At 39.8% G+C, this 16,092-nt stretch overlaps 1 protein-coding gene across 1 annotated transcript in view; it reads right to left on the bottom strand.

The window, feature by feature from the left end:
* Positions 1-10,831, bottom strand: part of LOC111269103 (multidrug resistance-associated protein 1) — a 15,126-nt gene extending 4,295 nt beyond the window's left edge. The window contains exons 1-15 of the mRNA XM_086971976.1: positions 10,805-10,831; positions 10,344-10,499; positions 7,922-8,118; positions 6,996-7,313; positions 6,564-6,816; positions 6,114-6,429; positions 5,019-5,192; positions 4,182-4,400; positions 3,261-3,571; positions 2,765-2,962; positions 2,540-2,605; positions 2,099-2,297; positions 866-1,083; positions 283-572; positions 48-63 (exon numbers count right to left, since the gene is read on the bottom strand). Coding sequence (XP_086828102.1) covers positions 48-63; positions 283-572; positions 866-1,083; positions 2,099-2,297; positions 2,540-2,605; positions 2,765-2,962; positions 3,261-3,571; positions 4,182-4,400; positions 5,019-5,192; positions 6,114-6,429; positions 6,564-6,816; positions 6,996-7,313; positions 7,922-8,118; positions 10,344-10,499; positions 10,805-10,831 — 2,958 coding nt within the window. The remainder of the gene's footprint in view (positions 1-47; positions 64-282; positions 573-865; positions 1,084-2,098; positions 2,298-2,539; positions 2,606-2,764; positions 2,963-3,260; positions 3,572-4,181; positions 4,401-5,018; positions 5,193-6,113; positions 6,430-6,563; positions 6,817-6,995; positions 7,314-7,921; positions 8,119-10,343; positions 10,500-10,804) is intronic.
* Between the last annotated feature and the right edge of the window lie 5,261 nt (positions 10,832-16,092).

Here is a 16,092-nt window from a genome sequence, read left to right on the forward strand (position 1 = left end):
ATTTGCTAACGACATTTTTAAAAATACACTTGTTTTTCTTATCCTACTGTCTTAGTAAGTCCACTTATGGTAGTTCATAAACACACCGAACGGCAGGACAATTAGTCGTTCTTGACAGAACGAAAAATCTGCAAAGATCCGTTGAGTTTTTCATGCGCATAAAGCCTACAAGTAGCGTCACTTCTATTTAATGAGTGCCCCGACCTACAGATGACTGACTGTCAATATGGTATAAACTACCATAGAATTATGGTCCCCCGTAATTCTATCAAAATACTCAACCTTTCAGCAGCGAGGTCTGCATAGCTGCACTGAATACTTGCATCGAGCTTCCTGCACGACTCTTTAACAAAAAAGTCCTTTACTTCGAAAGCGCGGATGACCGAGATGCCTGCGAAAGTCTCGGTGAAGTGTGAAAAAATCGGAGAGAACGTTACCGAAATCAATCTCTGAAGCTGCCGAGACAGACTCAAGTACAGCATTTGAAAGCCGTAATACAGGATGGAAAGGGGTGCCGCCGCCGCGAAAAAGATGGGGATCTCAATCGTGATGGCTAGAAGTGTCCCGCATAGCTGGAATAAGAAAACCATGTATAGAAAGATACTCACTTCTGATCATGTCGTAGGAAAGATGATGAAGGAAAATGGAACGAAGATGTAAAGAAAAAAAATTTTTTCTCTCATTTTTTTTTTTACTCATTAAAAAGAAAAGACCGATCTTACGTAATAGAAAACAAATTGATCTTGATTTCTTTCGATGTGAAAGCCTCTATCGTAATAAACTTACAGTTTCCCCTCTATTTTATAATGTTTGTTACACGCGAGTCAAACAACTGACCAATTGCTAAAGAAGCAAAAAGACAAACCTGAAAAACCGCAAACATCCACATATGCAACGTTTCGGCGGCAATTACGTCAACAATGGCGATGTCTCTTGAGAACCGGTTTACAATCCGGCCAGTTGGTGTGGTCTCGAAGAAACTCACCGGAGCACGCAAGATACAATATAGAACATTCATATGTATTAATGCCGCAGCTTCAATCGACGCATAGTTACGAGCCGTTAGTGATAGCATAAGTGCTACTGCATTTCCAAATCCCAGTACACAATATATCAGTATACGATAATCCCGCATCGTTTCGCTTATTTTGCCGTCTGGATAAATGAGGCAGATCAGGGCGCAGCTTTAAGAAAGATCCTCGTAAATTTATTAAAACACGAAGGACAACCCCAATATATTTTTACGATCACTGTATATATATAAAAAAAAACATGTTGCTACGGCGATGCCTTTCAGTCGTGAGATTTTTAGTTTTTATAAGGCATACAAGCTGTAGTAGATTTCATTGTCTGTGACGCGGTAGAAACTAGTTTTCGATAGGCTAGATGAAGGCCATATAGGAATAGTCGTATAAAAATAGTCGTATAAATTTGAAATCTGAAGATTTCAAATATAGCTATGTTACGCTAAAGCCTAGCGGTTTCGCGACACCAACTTTTTGCCCATCATAACAATAATCTGCTTTCAAAAGTGGCTCAAGGAAGGATTTCGAAAAGCCTGGAGAAATGCACTTTTTAACTAGAAAGTGCTATCTTTGACTGTAGCAAAGCGGTTTGGAGTTTAAATTCGAAGTGAAACTGTGATCCCGATGAAGCTATGTCGACGACCTTGTCTCTACACGGTAGAGCTCTCCAGCAGGATAACGCTCGATCATCAGTAAACGAAGAACAAAATAATAAGGAGAAGATAGCCACTACTCTTCGACCAGCTTAACTACTACTAAACGATTACCAACTAAACCCTTTAGTTTACTTAACCCTTAAGTAAACTCACGGTTACGCTAGAAAACACCTGATGTTATAATTGATAAAAATATTATTGAGTGATTCCGAGTTAAAAACGTCAAACTTCAACTGTGAACATCCGTTTGCTTCTCAAAGAATGACTCTCGATTGTTCGAGCTTAACGACAAGGAAAAAAGCCCGGGACAGATTCTCGTTTGATTGCCCTTACTTATGGCTTAATATCGTAAGATTACGCCATCGTCTACGATCGTTATCGATAAAGACTATGCTCCGATCGAAGTACGGTACCGACCTGATCCTGGGACGTCACCCGACCATACTGAGAGCCAATCTCTAGCTTTAATGGAGAACCAAACTGACATCAAGGAGAAAAATAGGATCATTATCGGCCACTTATATCCTATAGCATCCAGATACGCAGCGTACACATGCCAGTCTACCGCACCGAGTTTCATGTCCTCATCCTCGATGAGTTGTGCGTTTTGTTTAAACTGCAACACAGACGACAGATATAAGAAGCAATATTGAAATTACCTGCGGATCGCTTCTTGACCCTACAGCGCTGGGACGGGCTGCAACAGTTAGCCAAGATGTCCGCAGAATGTCGAAATAATAGCTCTGAACCATTTGCTACTGGAACAGAGTAAGCATGTTGAAAAGTCAACAGGTTCACTCATATGTAGTTCAATGAGTATTGAAGCACAGGTGAAGTTTGTTCAATCCAGATACGTACCTTATCTGTGTTCTTAACTTTGTCTTGATTTTCGTCTGCCTTTTTCCTTGTTTGTCCGGGACTTTCCTTTATAAAAGCAACCATGATAACAATAAAACTACTGTTTAGGTAGTCCAGTTGTAATACCGTAATGACTTATTATTTAAGCAAAATATGCCCAATTAAAAATCGCCGTGACGGCGATGGTAGGCTAACAGTGGAGTTCGGATCTTCTGAGATGCTCACTTTATCTTGTTGAGCCTTCAGCTGATTCACAAGTTCCGCAAACACCTGACTTTCTCTCACGAGTTCATTGTACGTTCCTTGTTCCGCCACCATTCCATCTTTAAGTACGATGACACGGTCCGCATATGGTAAGTATGATACGTTGTGAGTGACTAGTATTCTAGTACGATCTGCGAGTAGGCCTTTATGTCCTATGACCTGGCAAGAAATTTCAACGAGGTTACGCATTTGGACCGAATTACAGATCTTGGAATACAAACACATGGAGATGAAAACATCTTTCGAAGGCGTACTCATCGAAGTAGCTATGAAGTCGCTATCAACAAAAATAAATAAATTAAAAGCAGATTTTTACTATATACAATTGTTCCATACTTGTATATACACTATTATTACACTGACATTAACTACTTACACGAATCGAATAAAAGGCTTTCACGTATAAGACAATGTAAAAGGCCATATCTCTACCGATATACGTCCGTACTGTATGTACATGTTTAAAAAGATGTGAGCCAACATGAACGTCAACAGCGCTCAAAGGATCGTCAAAAAAATAGACATCCGCGGAGGCGTAGCAGGCACGTGCGATCGAAATTCGCTGCTTTTGACCACCTGATAAATTAATGCCTTTTTCACCGATCTCAGTTTCGTCGCCTGCAGGTAAAACGTTTAGGTCGTAGGTCAGCGCGCAGGCCTTGAGGACTTCCTCGTACTTCTTGTTCTTAAACGGCTTTGTAAAAAGTATATTCTTCCGAATACTCGCATTTAGGATCCACGCTTGTTGAGGGACGTAAGCAACCTTACCTACACACAAGAACAACACAAACCAGGTACTGTTCTGGTCAAATTTTTCACGATTATCAGTCGTCTCTAATTGATATTTGGCGTTTGAAATCCTCCCGGTGTCTTTACGATACGCTAGCGTATCGCGAATAATACAACTTAGAGTTAGTTGGCCTAAAGAATCGTTTCTATATATAGGCCGTACGGGCTTTTGCACGGGAGGCGCATGTATATGGTTGATTATTTATCTGTTCTAAAAAACTGCATCTCTCTTCCTTGCAACGAAGCGGACAAACCAAAGAGGACAAACATTATATGCTGGCTCCAGTTTCGACTTAGGCCCCTATGGAGGATACATATATTGACAGAGAGGTATATAGGTAAGAAATACTGTGTATTTAAGGTTGTGCAGTATTTGACTTGTAAGTGAGAATTTACGTGAAGACATATGCTTTTGCGTAATACGTAGGCCGTTTATAAGCGACTACCTATTTGATGCGAAAAGAAGGACAAAACATATTCATTATAGGAGGAAGCAAGTCATCGAAAACTTCCACTTGTTAACGGATGGCTATCGCATATATACCAAGTCTGTAAATTGAAAAAAATCATCTCTAAATACTTCACTTACCAATAACTGTTACTTCTCCATTGAGTTTAATTAATTGTCCCAGTAGTGCGTAAAGCAGCGTACTCTTGCCGGACCCAACGGGACCAATAATGATAAGAAGATGGCCTTTCTTCACCGATATGTTTATGTTACGAAGAACAAAACGCTTCTTATGTATCGGTTTTTTCTGATCTCCATCTGCTGCTGTTAAATTTGTTTTTTGATCCTCTTCTGCCGACGCTTGTAAAAAGGCAAAAAACATGCGATATAATTGGCAAAGATAAATTTGCACTAGTCCAGAATCCATTGACTAAGCAGTAAACTTACACTATCAACATCTTCCCGCCAAGTTAAGCAAAACAACAACTTATTTAGACGAAAGCAAGCATCTTCCTAAGCACGCATGCTAGAATAACTATTTTACAGTTAATTTATTATATTTTTAGATCCTGAGCTACAGACATTTTTTGTCAGTAATCGTGTTTTTGATACGATGCCTACAATTTGCACAGAATATCTCTGTGTTGAGTGCTTTCTAACTGTACCTTTGTGCGACGTTTATAAGAACCACTACCAAGTTCGTAAGTAGATTCAATTCGAAAGCGCTCGTCAGCTATTCAATTTATGGTACAATAGCCCCAACAGGACAGTGAAGAACCAGGTTTCTTCAATATCATAAGTCTGTCGTATTCTCGGCCTAAGCCATGAAAATGTCCTCCCTCTACTCTCTCTCGCCCCCCCCCCCCCTCTCTCTCTCTCTCTCAGAGCAAGCTTGATGAAACAAAAGAGGCTATGCGTACCACGGTAAGACCTATCAACAGAAATTAATAAATTAACGAAGTAATACATTCTACTTACATTTAACCCAAGCAAAATAACCATTCTTTATCGACAGGCATAAGTCACTAGACGCCAATTTATCCGGTTCGCGGTTAATGTACGGGTCAATTTCGTCTGAATTGAGAAAGGAGTTCATTCGACCAACGCTTACAAGACTCTGGAAGACTCCCGAGAAGATCTGTGGCACCAAAGCTGTATGGATCACATAGTATACAGGAAATTAATACCGTACAAAGAAAAAAGCTATACGTTTCCTATGGGGATGTCAACCAGCAACAAATTTGGTCAACTAATGCAAAATGTGTCTTTGGACGATTTAAAAAAACAGTACATTAATCACACCAGAGCTGAAATGAATCCATCCTCGTTAGTCGTTTACGATAGGTTACCGTTAAATTTCTGAATTGAAACCTCATTGAACTAGTATCGACGAATCACGACTCATAACCACGTATCATACACATACCTACTGAATTTTCAGGTCGACAAGCCAATGAAGCGCATTGTAATTGATTTCAAATTTTGAATTATGGACAGGCTGCTGCCTGCCGTTCTTACAACAGCTATACAAGATGAGGTCAAAGTACATAGCTTTTGATCAATCGTAAATCCATCACTGAACCCCTCCAGGTGTACGGCATAAAACAACTGGGTTTGGGGAAACGGGTAAGATAGCTCTGAATTCACTCTTGAAAAAGCGTTCGCTTGGCATACATAAACAGTTCGCGTCAAGAACAATCTCCGGCAAATACTATTCCGACAAACACATGTGAAGCCAGCGTAAGGGAGGGCTAATACCACTGGCTCTTTCAGCCGATATTGATAGACTCAACACGGAAAATAGCACGTGATGGCTTTCGCTGGACCTGACCTGGCGATGAAGCCCAAGCCAAGAGTTCGTTCGACCCAAAAAACACCATTAAGCATTAAGTGGGACCTCGCCATGATAGAAACCGCATCGCACCTTCGTATAGGCCGTCTTTATTCATTTGCAGTTCGCCACGCGCGAATCTATGTGAAGCCGGACTTTTAGCCGATGAGGTTCTAGTAAAATAGGCTCCAGCGTATTTAATCTTCTTAGAAACCCTCGTTCTAATTCGAGGGAAAACTTACCAAATGCCATTCCCAAATCGGAAATAACGCTGATGCCAACGAACGCCGTTCTTGCGGTTAATATGTGCGTCGGATTGATGAGAACGTAACAGTAAAATGCAGCTACCGACATGAGAAATGGTGCTAGTTTAAACTCGACTATTAGAGCCACCATTGCTGCTTGAGTTCTGCGAATCATTTGTATTTCTTTTACGCGAATTTGGTTGATGATATCTTCAAAGCCCAACTCCCAGCCATAGAGCTTTAATATTCTCATGCCACTAATCAGTTCGTTCATCACCCGGAAACGTTCGTCTTTCAGTGTTAGCATTGCTTTCTGTAACGCGCGGTCGCATCCACAAATAGAAATGAGTTACGTTAGAGCAAACTTGGCTCAATCTTACAAACAAGGGCTAGCCAAAACCAACTAGTGCTACGCTAGAGATCTGTTTTTTTTCACAGGATACTCACAGAATATTTAGCCAATAAACTGATGATCCAAAAATTGAGTGGAGATAGTAGAATCGTCAAGACAATCGGAGCGAGCATCGACCATCCGATAAGAGTATACAAATAGACGCCATTATACAGAATCTTCAGAATGACCGAAACCATTGTATTACATGTCATCACAAGCTCTCTGTGACGATATGCATCGTCCATCATTAGATTGATGAGTTCACCGCTGGTTGTCTCCGAAGAGCTCGCCAAAGCTAGGGCCTTTCTGAGAAACGTACGAAGGTCAACTAGTTAAGCAAAGGAACTTTGCGTAGTTCTCGTAATACGTAAACATAAGGTACGCTCATCACACGTGTCTGCAGGAAAGATGAAATGAAAACAATCAAAAAATGAACTATAGGAAACGGTCACGTTTTATAATTTGGCGTTCACTTCCATACTTACCTGTATACAGCAGACATCAAAGCCGCTTGCACACGAATCGCGATATTCTGCATATGGTAAATATAATAGGAGATGGTAATTGTTTGAATAGAGACCGCACCAAACATCAGTGTCGCGTAGAAGACCCCCTTCCAGGACGTTTCAAACGTAGCTTGGCCAGCTTTCGCTAAGTCCGCTGAGGTTATCATTGCGTCGAGTAGAAGAGGTTGTGTGAATTGGAATAGGTCAATGACAAGGCTAAAACACAACCCTTTTAGAATGAGCCCCCCAAATGTTCGCCAGAGAGCCCCAACGACGCCCCGCTCTTTCATTTCGATTCTATCGAAGAAGCAGCATTTGCAGAAACATTGAGGTTAGTCTACTAATAAGGCCTGAAAGTCCAGTGGAGCCAACGCGCAATGGCTGATTACCTGTTTATCCTAGCGTAGAGATTGGCCTAATTAAATATTTAAGTTAATGGTTGATTTGAAGTTTTCGGTCTCAAGCTTTGCATTGTCTATTCGTTCTTCCTATTTCGTTTGCGAGAACAGTTAAGCGGCTAACCGCTGAGAAATACCTAAGCGATACCTATCAGCATTGTTTTTCTTGTCTTTTTGTTTCTAGAGTATTTTTCAAGACTAAAATGGTTGACCGGAAAATCGGCCGACCGTTGATGATATGTTGCTGTCCCATGATTATGACACTGCAGGAAAAATGCGCACATCCAAACGACATTTTGAAAAACCCGCGTACCAAATTTTGCACGGACAATCAGCATTACAAAGAAGCGTTGAATTACGTGCATTTCTTTATGGAGGTTCGTTACACCCAAATAAAATTACAATGAATTCATTGTTTTGCTAAAAGAGCAGTAAAATGTGCCTAATCTTAAAATGGACAATAGTCAAAAGACTGAACTTATCTGCGAAGAAAATCAGAAGGTTTACCGGTTTCCGAATTTGTCTCGAACATGGCGCTCATTGAACTCCATAAAAGCATTTTGTATTAGGAGCTCCTCGTCAATGTGGGGCAAGTCATTGAGCTTAATAGGTTCGCTCAATGACTTGTACATGAGTGGCGTCACCCACGAAAAAAGTAACTGTGACGGAAACGAAGCGATTTTATCTGGTCTGTATTTTTGGAGCTGCAATCAAGCAAAGGTTGTCGTTCTCGCGATTAGTCATCAAATTCCAACATATTGTCTAGAAAAAATCGATAATAATGACAAAGTCCCGTATTGATTCCGATTATTCGATCAGCGTTTACTGAAGTAATTTTCAACATTAACATGCTAACGGTAATAATGCTAACGGTATAGACTTGATTTTACTGAAACCGTCAAAATCGTCTGTGTCTATATTCCAATAGTCCCGGTAATACACCTGTCATATGCTGTACGATTTTATGGAATGATTTAAATTTTATAGGAGTATAAGTTAAATGTTACTATTACAAGCGAACTTTGGAACTGAATACCCTTTGAACAACGTTCCGGTAGCTGGTAAATGCCCCAGTCCTTTAGAAACTTGTGGGTGAAAACTTGTTGAGTGTAGTCCATAAGAAATAAGTTTAAACGGAAAAGCATACTTGAGCCATGAAGATCGGTGCTCAGTGGTCAAGTTTTTGTTCCTCGAAGGCCATAGCGTTGTGAAAATTCATCAAAGATTGGTAAAGCAAGAGGCCATAAACCTCAAGCGGAAACATATGTTGTGTTTCCGCTGCAATGTAAACGTTACAATAACAAACATTGGAATGTTGAAGGTTAGCGAAGGTTAGGAAGTGCCTAGACATTGCAATCCGAAAAACAGGCCAGTGTTGCCCCGTTCTAGCAGTCTTTTCACGGAGGCAAAGCTAAGTGCCAGGCCGACTAAACCGGCGTTTTACATGTGACGTGCCACAGAATTATAATTCAAGTACTAGAAATGTAGTAAATGAAACGGGTCCCCAGTGAATCCAAATAACAAACCAGCTAGAAATACGTGTGTGCAATTTAGCTTTAATCAACAAAAAATCGGCCAGGAGTGTAATGTCGCCATAGTTAAGACATCATTTAATCTCTGCCGCAACCAGGTGAGAGAACTGTGTCGCCCTAAAGAGAACTGAGCTTCAAGGCAGTGTCTAGTAAATTCAGACGTCAGGTAACTCGCAACGGACATCGAAGCCATCTGCTGCTATGGGGTACTCATAAAAAATAATGAATAATGAACGCAGCTCGCTATCTCTAGTTCCTCAAGAAACGTTATTCGACCGTTGGCACAGCAATCAAAATAGCACGGTTTAACTACCTGATGAAGGTCGCAGACCTCATCGCTATGTCTCAGTTACTTCCTGAACTGGACAACTGGCGAGCAAGCATACCCCACTACCGATTTCCTTCAGAAAAGAGATAGAGAAATTACATGTGGCAAGTATATGACTGTCCGGAAATCGGCCGATTGCAATGGAACAATAGTGTAAAAATCAAAGGAGAGTACTTTTCACACCCCGTGAGTTCACCCAATAAAAGGTCCATTTAATTTCAAAGTCCACACAGGATTCGCTTGTGACAACGTTACGTTGAATTAAAGGTCGCGTTGACGGATCCTTCACGATAAAACGAAGTGCTACTTTAAGATGAAACTTTCTTTGATTTGAAACCCCACCTTAAGTGTGAACGGCCTTTACTTAGCGATTCCCTGAACCAGTATTTTCCTTAGAATTTTTTGCACTTTTTCCCACTTCCCAGAGGAAGTTTTATTCACTTACTGACTAAACTCGGTAGCCGATTGATTCTATTACCTAACTGAATTATTAAATGACCCAAATTACCCAGGTTGCTGTTCTAAGGCTGTTATCGGTGCGAGAAAAACCTGTTTACTTCGCAGAAAACGTCTTAGTACAAAGCAAAATGTAATAACCAAAACTTCAAAATGAAGAAAGTCAAGAACAACGGTCAATCGACTTCGGCTGCCTTTCCCTAAGATAAAATTTATCTTTTATTCAACCATAGTACAGGTTTGAATGCCGTTTCTATCAATGTGCTACTCCTTTCCATTGCTAGTCACTGATAGTCTTCAATTATTGCAGTAGGTCGGATATTTACCGGTTATGTTATCGCCAAAAAATTCTTGGCTGAGCTTAATTATATATAAGCATATGATTTATACATCTTCTGCTAGCAGCCGCAGTATATTGTAAATTATTGTCAAAAAGATTTAGGCAAACCTTTCAGCTGTATTAGAAGACAACAGAAATAATGATGATAACATCAAAAAAAAACTTTTGCAGTGTCTTTAGAGGCTCCAAAGAAAATTCCTCGCGTCGCCTTATGCTATATACTCTTTTGAATACGGTGCTCTTCTTTAATATTTACTGTAACGTACAACTTACTTCATCTTCAGGAGTGTCTTCGTCCTCTCGAATCGGCGCTGGGTCGACGAAGCTAAGGAGCATGAGGTTAGCTGTGGTCAAATAGAAGTAAACCGTAAAAAAGGACACAACAATGTCCAGCAGGCCACTGTCAGTTCGGAAAGCCGTTGGACCGTACTGCAATAACACATAATAACGAATAATGGTAGAATAATACAAAAACGTTCTTTAAGGCATTCACGTCATGTTAAAACGAACTAAACCTCGTTTTATCAAATGACATCACGGTGACGTAAATTGCCTCAGGTAAATGAGAGATGTATAGATAGAGAGACGACAAACATTACGTTGCAGAGGTTAAAATCTAATGAATCTGCTGAAGATAGACAAATTTTTAACAGTGATAGATCAAACAAGGTCCTTGAGTGTACCAGACAACTACGGGACAGGGCCAATATGGTTAAATACGTAGGTCCACCCACTTTTAAGCTGATCGACAACTGAGTCATTTTAATAAACAGAAACCCCCAGAGAAATCGTAATAGATACAATAACAATTAGTTAATAGATTCGAAAGAGACCCCAGTGAAGCGCCATGACTAAGTTGAATACGAATAAGTTGTATATTCATACATGCTTTGTATAATCTCGTTCTCTCAGCGTTCGAAACTGTGTATGGTCCACAAATAAACTTACTTCGAGAAAATCGTCTTACCAGGTCAGAATAGGTTTGCTTAAGGCTGCTTTCATCCTTTTTATACATATGCTAGCCTACTCATCGTTCCCGCCCGGCTAAGACTGCGTCGAAACTCGAAACCTACACGGAAGCGCGACGTTCTTCGTCGTAATTTACGGTCAAGATTTAGCATTTAACAGGCAATATAATAATAATTTGATGTATCGCACTCATATAAAATACGGGTATGGTACATCAAATTAATCCTCCAATAAATCCACTGCGTCTACGGACCTCAATGCAGGGGTCTTGAAAAGGAAAGGCGTCCACAGTTGTGAGTGTCTAGATATCAGAATAGTCAGTGTCCCATCATCCTGGCGCTACTACTCACAGTAAAAATGTGGCCAGTTTTAGAAGATCTGATTAGTGTTTGATACGTGATACAGCCGCACACAAATGAAATGAACCAGAATAACCAAACAGGCCCGCCAGTGTTGCGTCGGCCTATTTTCCTTCCGGCCATCATGATGAGTAGGACGAGAAACTGGAAAACGTTCCAAGTATTACTCATTTTATTCGCGAAATAACAGGGGTATTCTAGGAAAACACGATATGTATTAAGGTGATATTTTCCACTGTATTAAGAGTAGTTCAGTTCCACAAATAGAGTCCCAATAGCTCTCTATAGCGGCCGGTGATGCTAGTGTATGATATTACTGTTGTACCATATAAAAACACTAAAAACGTAAAATAAGCGATCATGATAAAGATCTCGCAATTTTTTTCAAAGTCATCCAGTGATTTTTTAGCTTAATAAGATTATTGATAAATTAAAAAATCACTGATGAAACTTCCAGACACCATGCTTCGCAGCTAGAGACGATATGCATACATAACAAATCAAGTCAAGTTCTGACCACGGCTGTCGATTTGACGAGTGGGGTTATAATGTAAACGAGCGGAACCTTCTTATCTTCGTTCTCGGGATCTTCATACCCCAGCATTACGATAGAAAATTCGAGAAGACATACTACGAGTATAGCTACGTTCAACGCCTGGAAAACGCACATCAGTAAGGAAAATTATATTGTCGATCACCGTAATTCTTATTAGGCTCGTAACAAATCGTGTAACTGTAGAGTCATTCCTTTGAAAAAAAACGCCATTTCCTTTATCTGAACCTTTGTTTGACTTATAGCTAAATAGACTTCGATGCTGTCTATGGTCGAACCGAAAACGTTGCGTACCGTCCTGCCTAAACTCAGCCAGGTCCAGGGAATGGCAGGCTTGGCAGGCTGCGAGAAGAGCGAACGTAGGGTCTTGAGCTCCAGCGGAGTAACGAGCCCTATGAACAAAGCAGGAAGCCATGCGATCGCCGTTTGTTGGAAGCAGATAGTAACATCTGGAGCGGAATCATTCGTGTACCACGATAACGAGCTTTCCTAGAACGACAATACGTTCTACCTATCATTGTTTACGTATGAGATATAACACGTCTGTCAACTATGCAAGATGATATTAAGCCGAATAGAAATATTACCGCTGCCGTAATAATGATATAATAAATAAAAACGACTCGGGCCGTACAACTGCGAGAGTTGACTAGAGCGAACAGCTGTGGGAATAAGTAAGTTTATGACAGACTTCAGACATATATATGTCATTTAATGTAATTAACTATCTAATCTAACGAAAATGATTGCCTCCAGAGATGGACGACGAACCTTCATTTCTATTATATACCTTTAATATAATTCATACTTGATTATAGACGCTCATTACCATTTTATTGAATGTACTTACCCAAAACGACGATCCGCAAAGCTTATCCATTGCCGTTTCCTACTTCAAAAGTTGTTTACATTTGCTATTAAAATCATTAGACAATTTCTCTAAGATTAACCTATACATCTCAAATTAAATCCAAATAACAATACTATTATCCTTTTGATTTATAGTACAAGTTGACTAAACGTCATAATAACTTGATGCTGGTTACAAAGTGAAGTTTCTATTTGATCGTGCGTCTATATCCTTTGCCCGTTATACTAATTGTTTTTAGCAGAAATAAAATGCAACAATGAATCGCCTGCGCATCATGTAACCTGCCCACATTTGAGTAACTTTTTTTAAGTATGGCCGTTTATGGCTAAGCTCTTCCGTAATTCTTTCGAATCTCATAAATGGAAAAGAAAGCATTGTCCTTATGATATTTTATGTGGATCTTTTCCGGAGAATATTGCTATCGACTCAAAATTTGTACTTCACCGAATCAACATTATCTGAAACATAACGCAATAAGTGCTTCGTTTGACTATTCGTGCACTGATGCTCTTCATCAGGCTTGAAAGGTAAACATGTATCTGGAGCGTCTTTCATTTCTAACACTCTCACTCGCTTTTCTGAACTAGGGCATTTACTTTATTAATTTTTCTATGCTAGCAAGAATTGATGCCTACCGTTTTAAGGAATGGCACTCAAAAACACTCAGCTTCGTTGTTGACTTCGCAGAGCGGTTACCTCCTTACTGCGTATGTAAGCACGCTTCCAAGAGAATCGCACAAATGAAACACTGTCGGGGGATGCGAAGCAAAAGCTTTTTATCGGCTGGTGGAATTGTGTTGCGTTACTACATTGTTGAAAAATCATATAGCGCCCTTGTTTTGGTACGGTCTGTTTAGTTTCTGATGCGTCGAAGAAAAATTTTACTACTATAGGCCAAACCAGGTAAGAAATCCTAGTAATGCCGCATTGGAAATGTGTCTATTTACCAAACTCAAAGCTTCTTGTGTTTAACTAACTTTCGGCCTAGAATGACTTACACATGCCGGCTGTGGAGTCGCTTGGACGCTGCGAGAGACGCTTTGAGGTGAGCACACAACTTCTATACGTAGCACTTTTCCTCAAGATATTATTTCCTCAAGATATTATTTATGGTACCTGTTGAACGCGTGCGGCAATCGATCTTGCGAATCGGGCGTATGCGTTCTTCATTTCTTGCGGGAAGAGCTGTCTGAAGATATGAGAACTAAAACATTTATCTGAACCGTGGAGCTACTGATGACATCGTGTTCTGTAAATTGTTGCGCTGTAGTTTGGCTCTAAATATTAGGTTCTAAAATTTCATTCTTTAATTACCTCGTTTCTATGGGACTTTTCATCGTGCATTCCAATAAAATCTATCCTGTTGTTCAGGCGTAGCTTCTGTAAGGAAATGTTAGCACGGACGGTTAAAGAAATAAGCATACTGTATACAGGTTATACATGCATTGATACATACTATTTAATTAAATAGTTTTTATTGTGCATTGCCTTGTTAACAGCTAGTTCTTGTCTATCGTTACTCATGTAGCACCTTCGTACAGCTTCCAGTATCGACTTAATGCTCCAATTCCTTCTAAGTATCGTAACTTATAGCATACCAAATAGCTTACCGAACGTGGAAACTAGAGACTTATCGGAATCGTGAGTGCACTTTGCATTGTTCTATGAGACTCCCTATAGAACGTAATAGAAGCAAAAAATATTAGCTAAGAGATTTTTTTGAACCAGGTCGCTTTCATGTAGAATAGTGTTGTCTGTTGGCGTTTATTGAAACCAAAAATTAGGCTCAAGAAGTGCTGATCATGGGGAACTATATTTGATGATAACGAGTTCGATAGCGCTTTGCTAGACTCGGCCTAAGAAACTGCATGGTTATAACTGTATTTTTGCTCGGGAGAAAAGGTTAGAAATGCGGTTTAGATCAGGAATATTTGCGCCTGATCCTATTCCTATGTCATAACTACGAAAGTGTCTGAAATAATTTTTTAAGTTGTAAGTCGCTCGTACGAGATGTTGAATAAATGTGCGCAATGTACGAATTGCTTTCAAAAATTGATCTGATAATGCCGGCATTTTATAACGGTGCGATATTTCGGAACGCCTACCTTGTTTTCGAGATAGACTTGTGTTTTTCAGATTCTGAGATCGTTCGCTCGCATATCGTCACTTGAATTTTCAGCAGCCAATGGAACATCAGGGCGAGGAAAATTCAACGTGTCAACGAATATTAATTTCATGTTAAAACTACGGCTACAGAGACAGCTTGTTGTGTTCAGTTAAGGTTCTAGGACAAGAACACCGTAAGTCGTTGTTTTCAGAAGCTCCAGGAGGGAAATTTTATGCTCGACAATAAGTCTTGTAGAAGCCCCCTGCAAAGAAGAGAAACATCGTGTTTAGGGCTATCGTGAAAACCAATCCATTTCAATATGTAGCACTCAGGTCTGGTGTGTACGTGTGTGGAAATACCATATTTCACCTCGGATATTTAACAAACCAGAAAGAATGGAGAAATAGGTGTCGTAAAATTTAACTGACGATCAGAAACGGAGACTTATGCACTCTTTCTTTGAATTGCTATGAAAAATGGAACTTCTACAAAAATCGGAGATTACCACAACTAAGTAAAGTAAGCGTGGAAAAATGTACAGTTTCTGTAATGCTGGTGTTATAGTTTAGGTTTGTCGGCTAAAGCTGATGTGTACTGTCAACAGTTAATCGCCAAACCGTTTTTGCTACACGATAGCGGTAGGTTGCAAGGTGGTAAAAATTAAGGATTTATGTTAAGAGTCTCTGTGCTATCCGCCATGTTCGTCAAATATTATTTCTACAGATCACAATTTTTTAAAGCTTCTGCGATATTGTAATAGCCAAATTGTTTAAATACGAATGTGATATAGAAGTTGGCTTCCGAGATTTTAGAGGTTTCGCACTCTACATTTTCACAGCAACGGAGCAAACAAGCTGTCAGTCAAGTGGGAGAAGATCATGGATGATAACAGCCCGCGCTTCGATTAAAAATAAAGAACTGTTGTAAAAAAAATGCCTCCTTGTATGTCATAGAAAATGATTTAAGTACTGACATAAATGAAGCAGAAACTACACTAGGAGTATGCTGTTTTTACTTGAAGATAACCTAATGGCAAGCCTCTTCTAGAAAGAACAAAGTACGCTGAGGCCAATAACTGGCTCGAAAACACGATTTCTGCAACAGAGTTCAATGACAACTAGAAAAATTGTGATTCGTGCTTTTTTATAGTGTTAATAGTAAGT

The sequence above is a fragment of the Varroa jacobsoni genome, unplaced genomic scaffold (assembly GCF_002532875.2).
Source record: "Varroa jacobsoni isolate VJ856 unplaced genomic scaffold, vjacob_1.0 scaffold_1354, whole genome shotgun sequence".
In the NCBI taxonomy this organism is placed as follows: domain Eukaryota; kingdom Metazoa; phylum Arthropoda; class Arachnida; order Mesostigmata; family Varroidae; genus Varroa; species Varroa jacobsoni.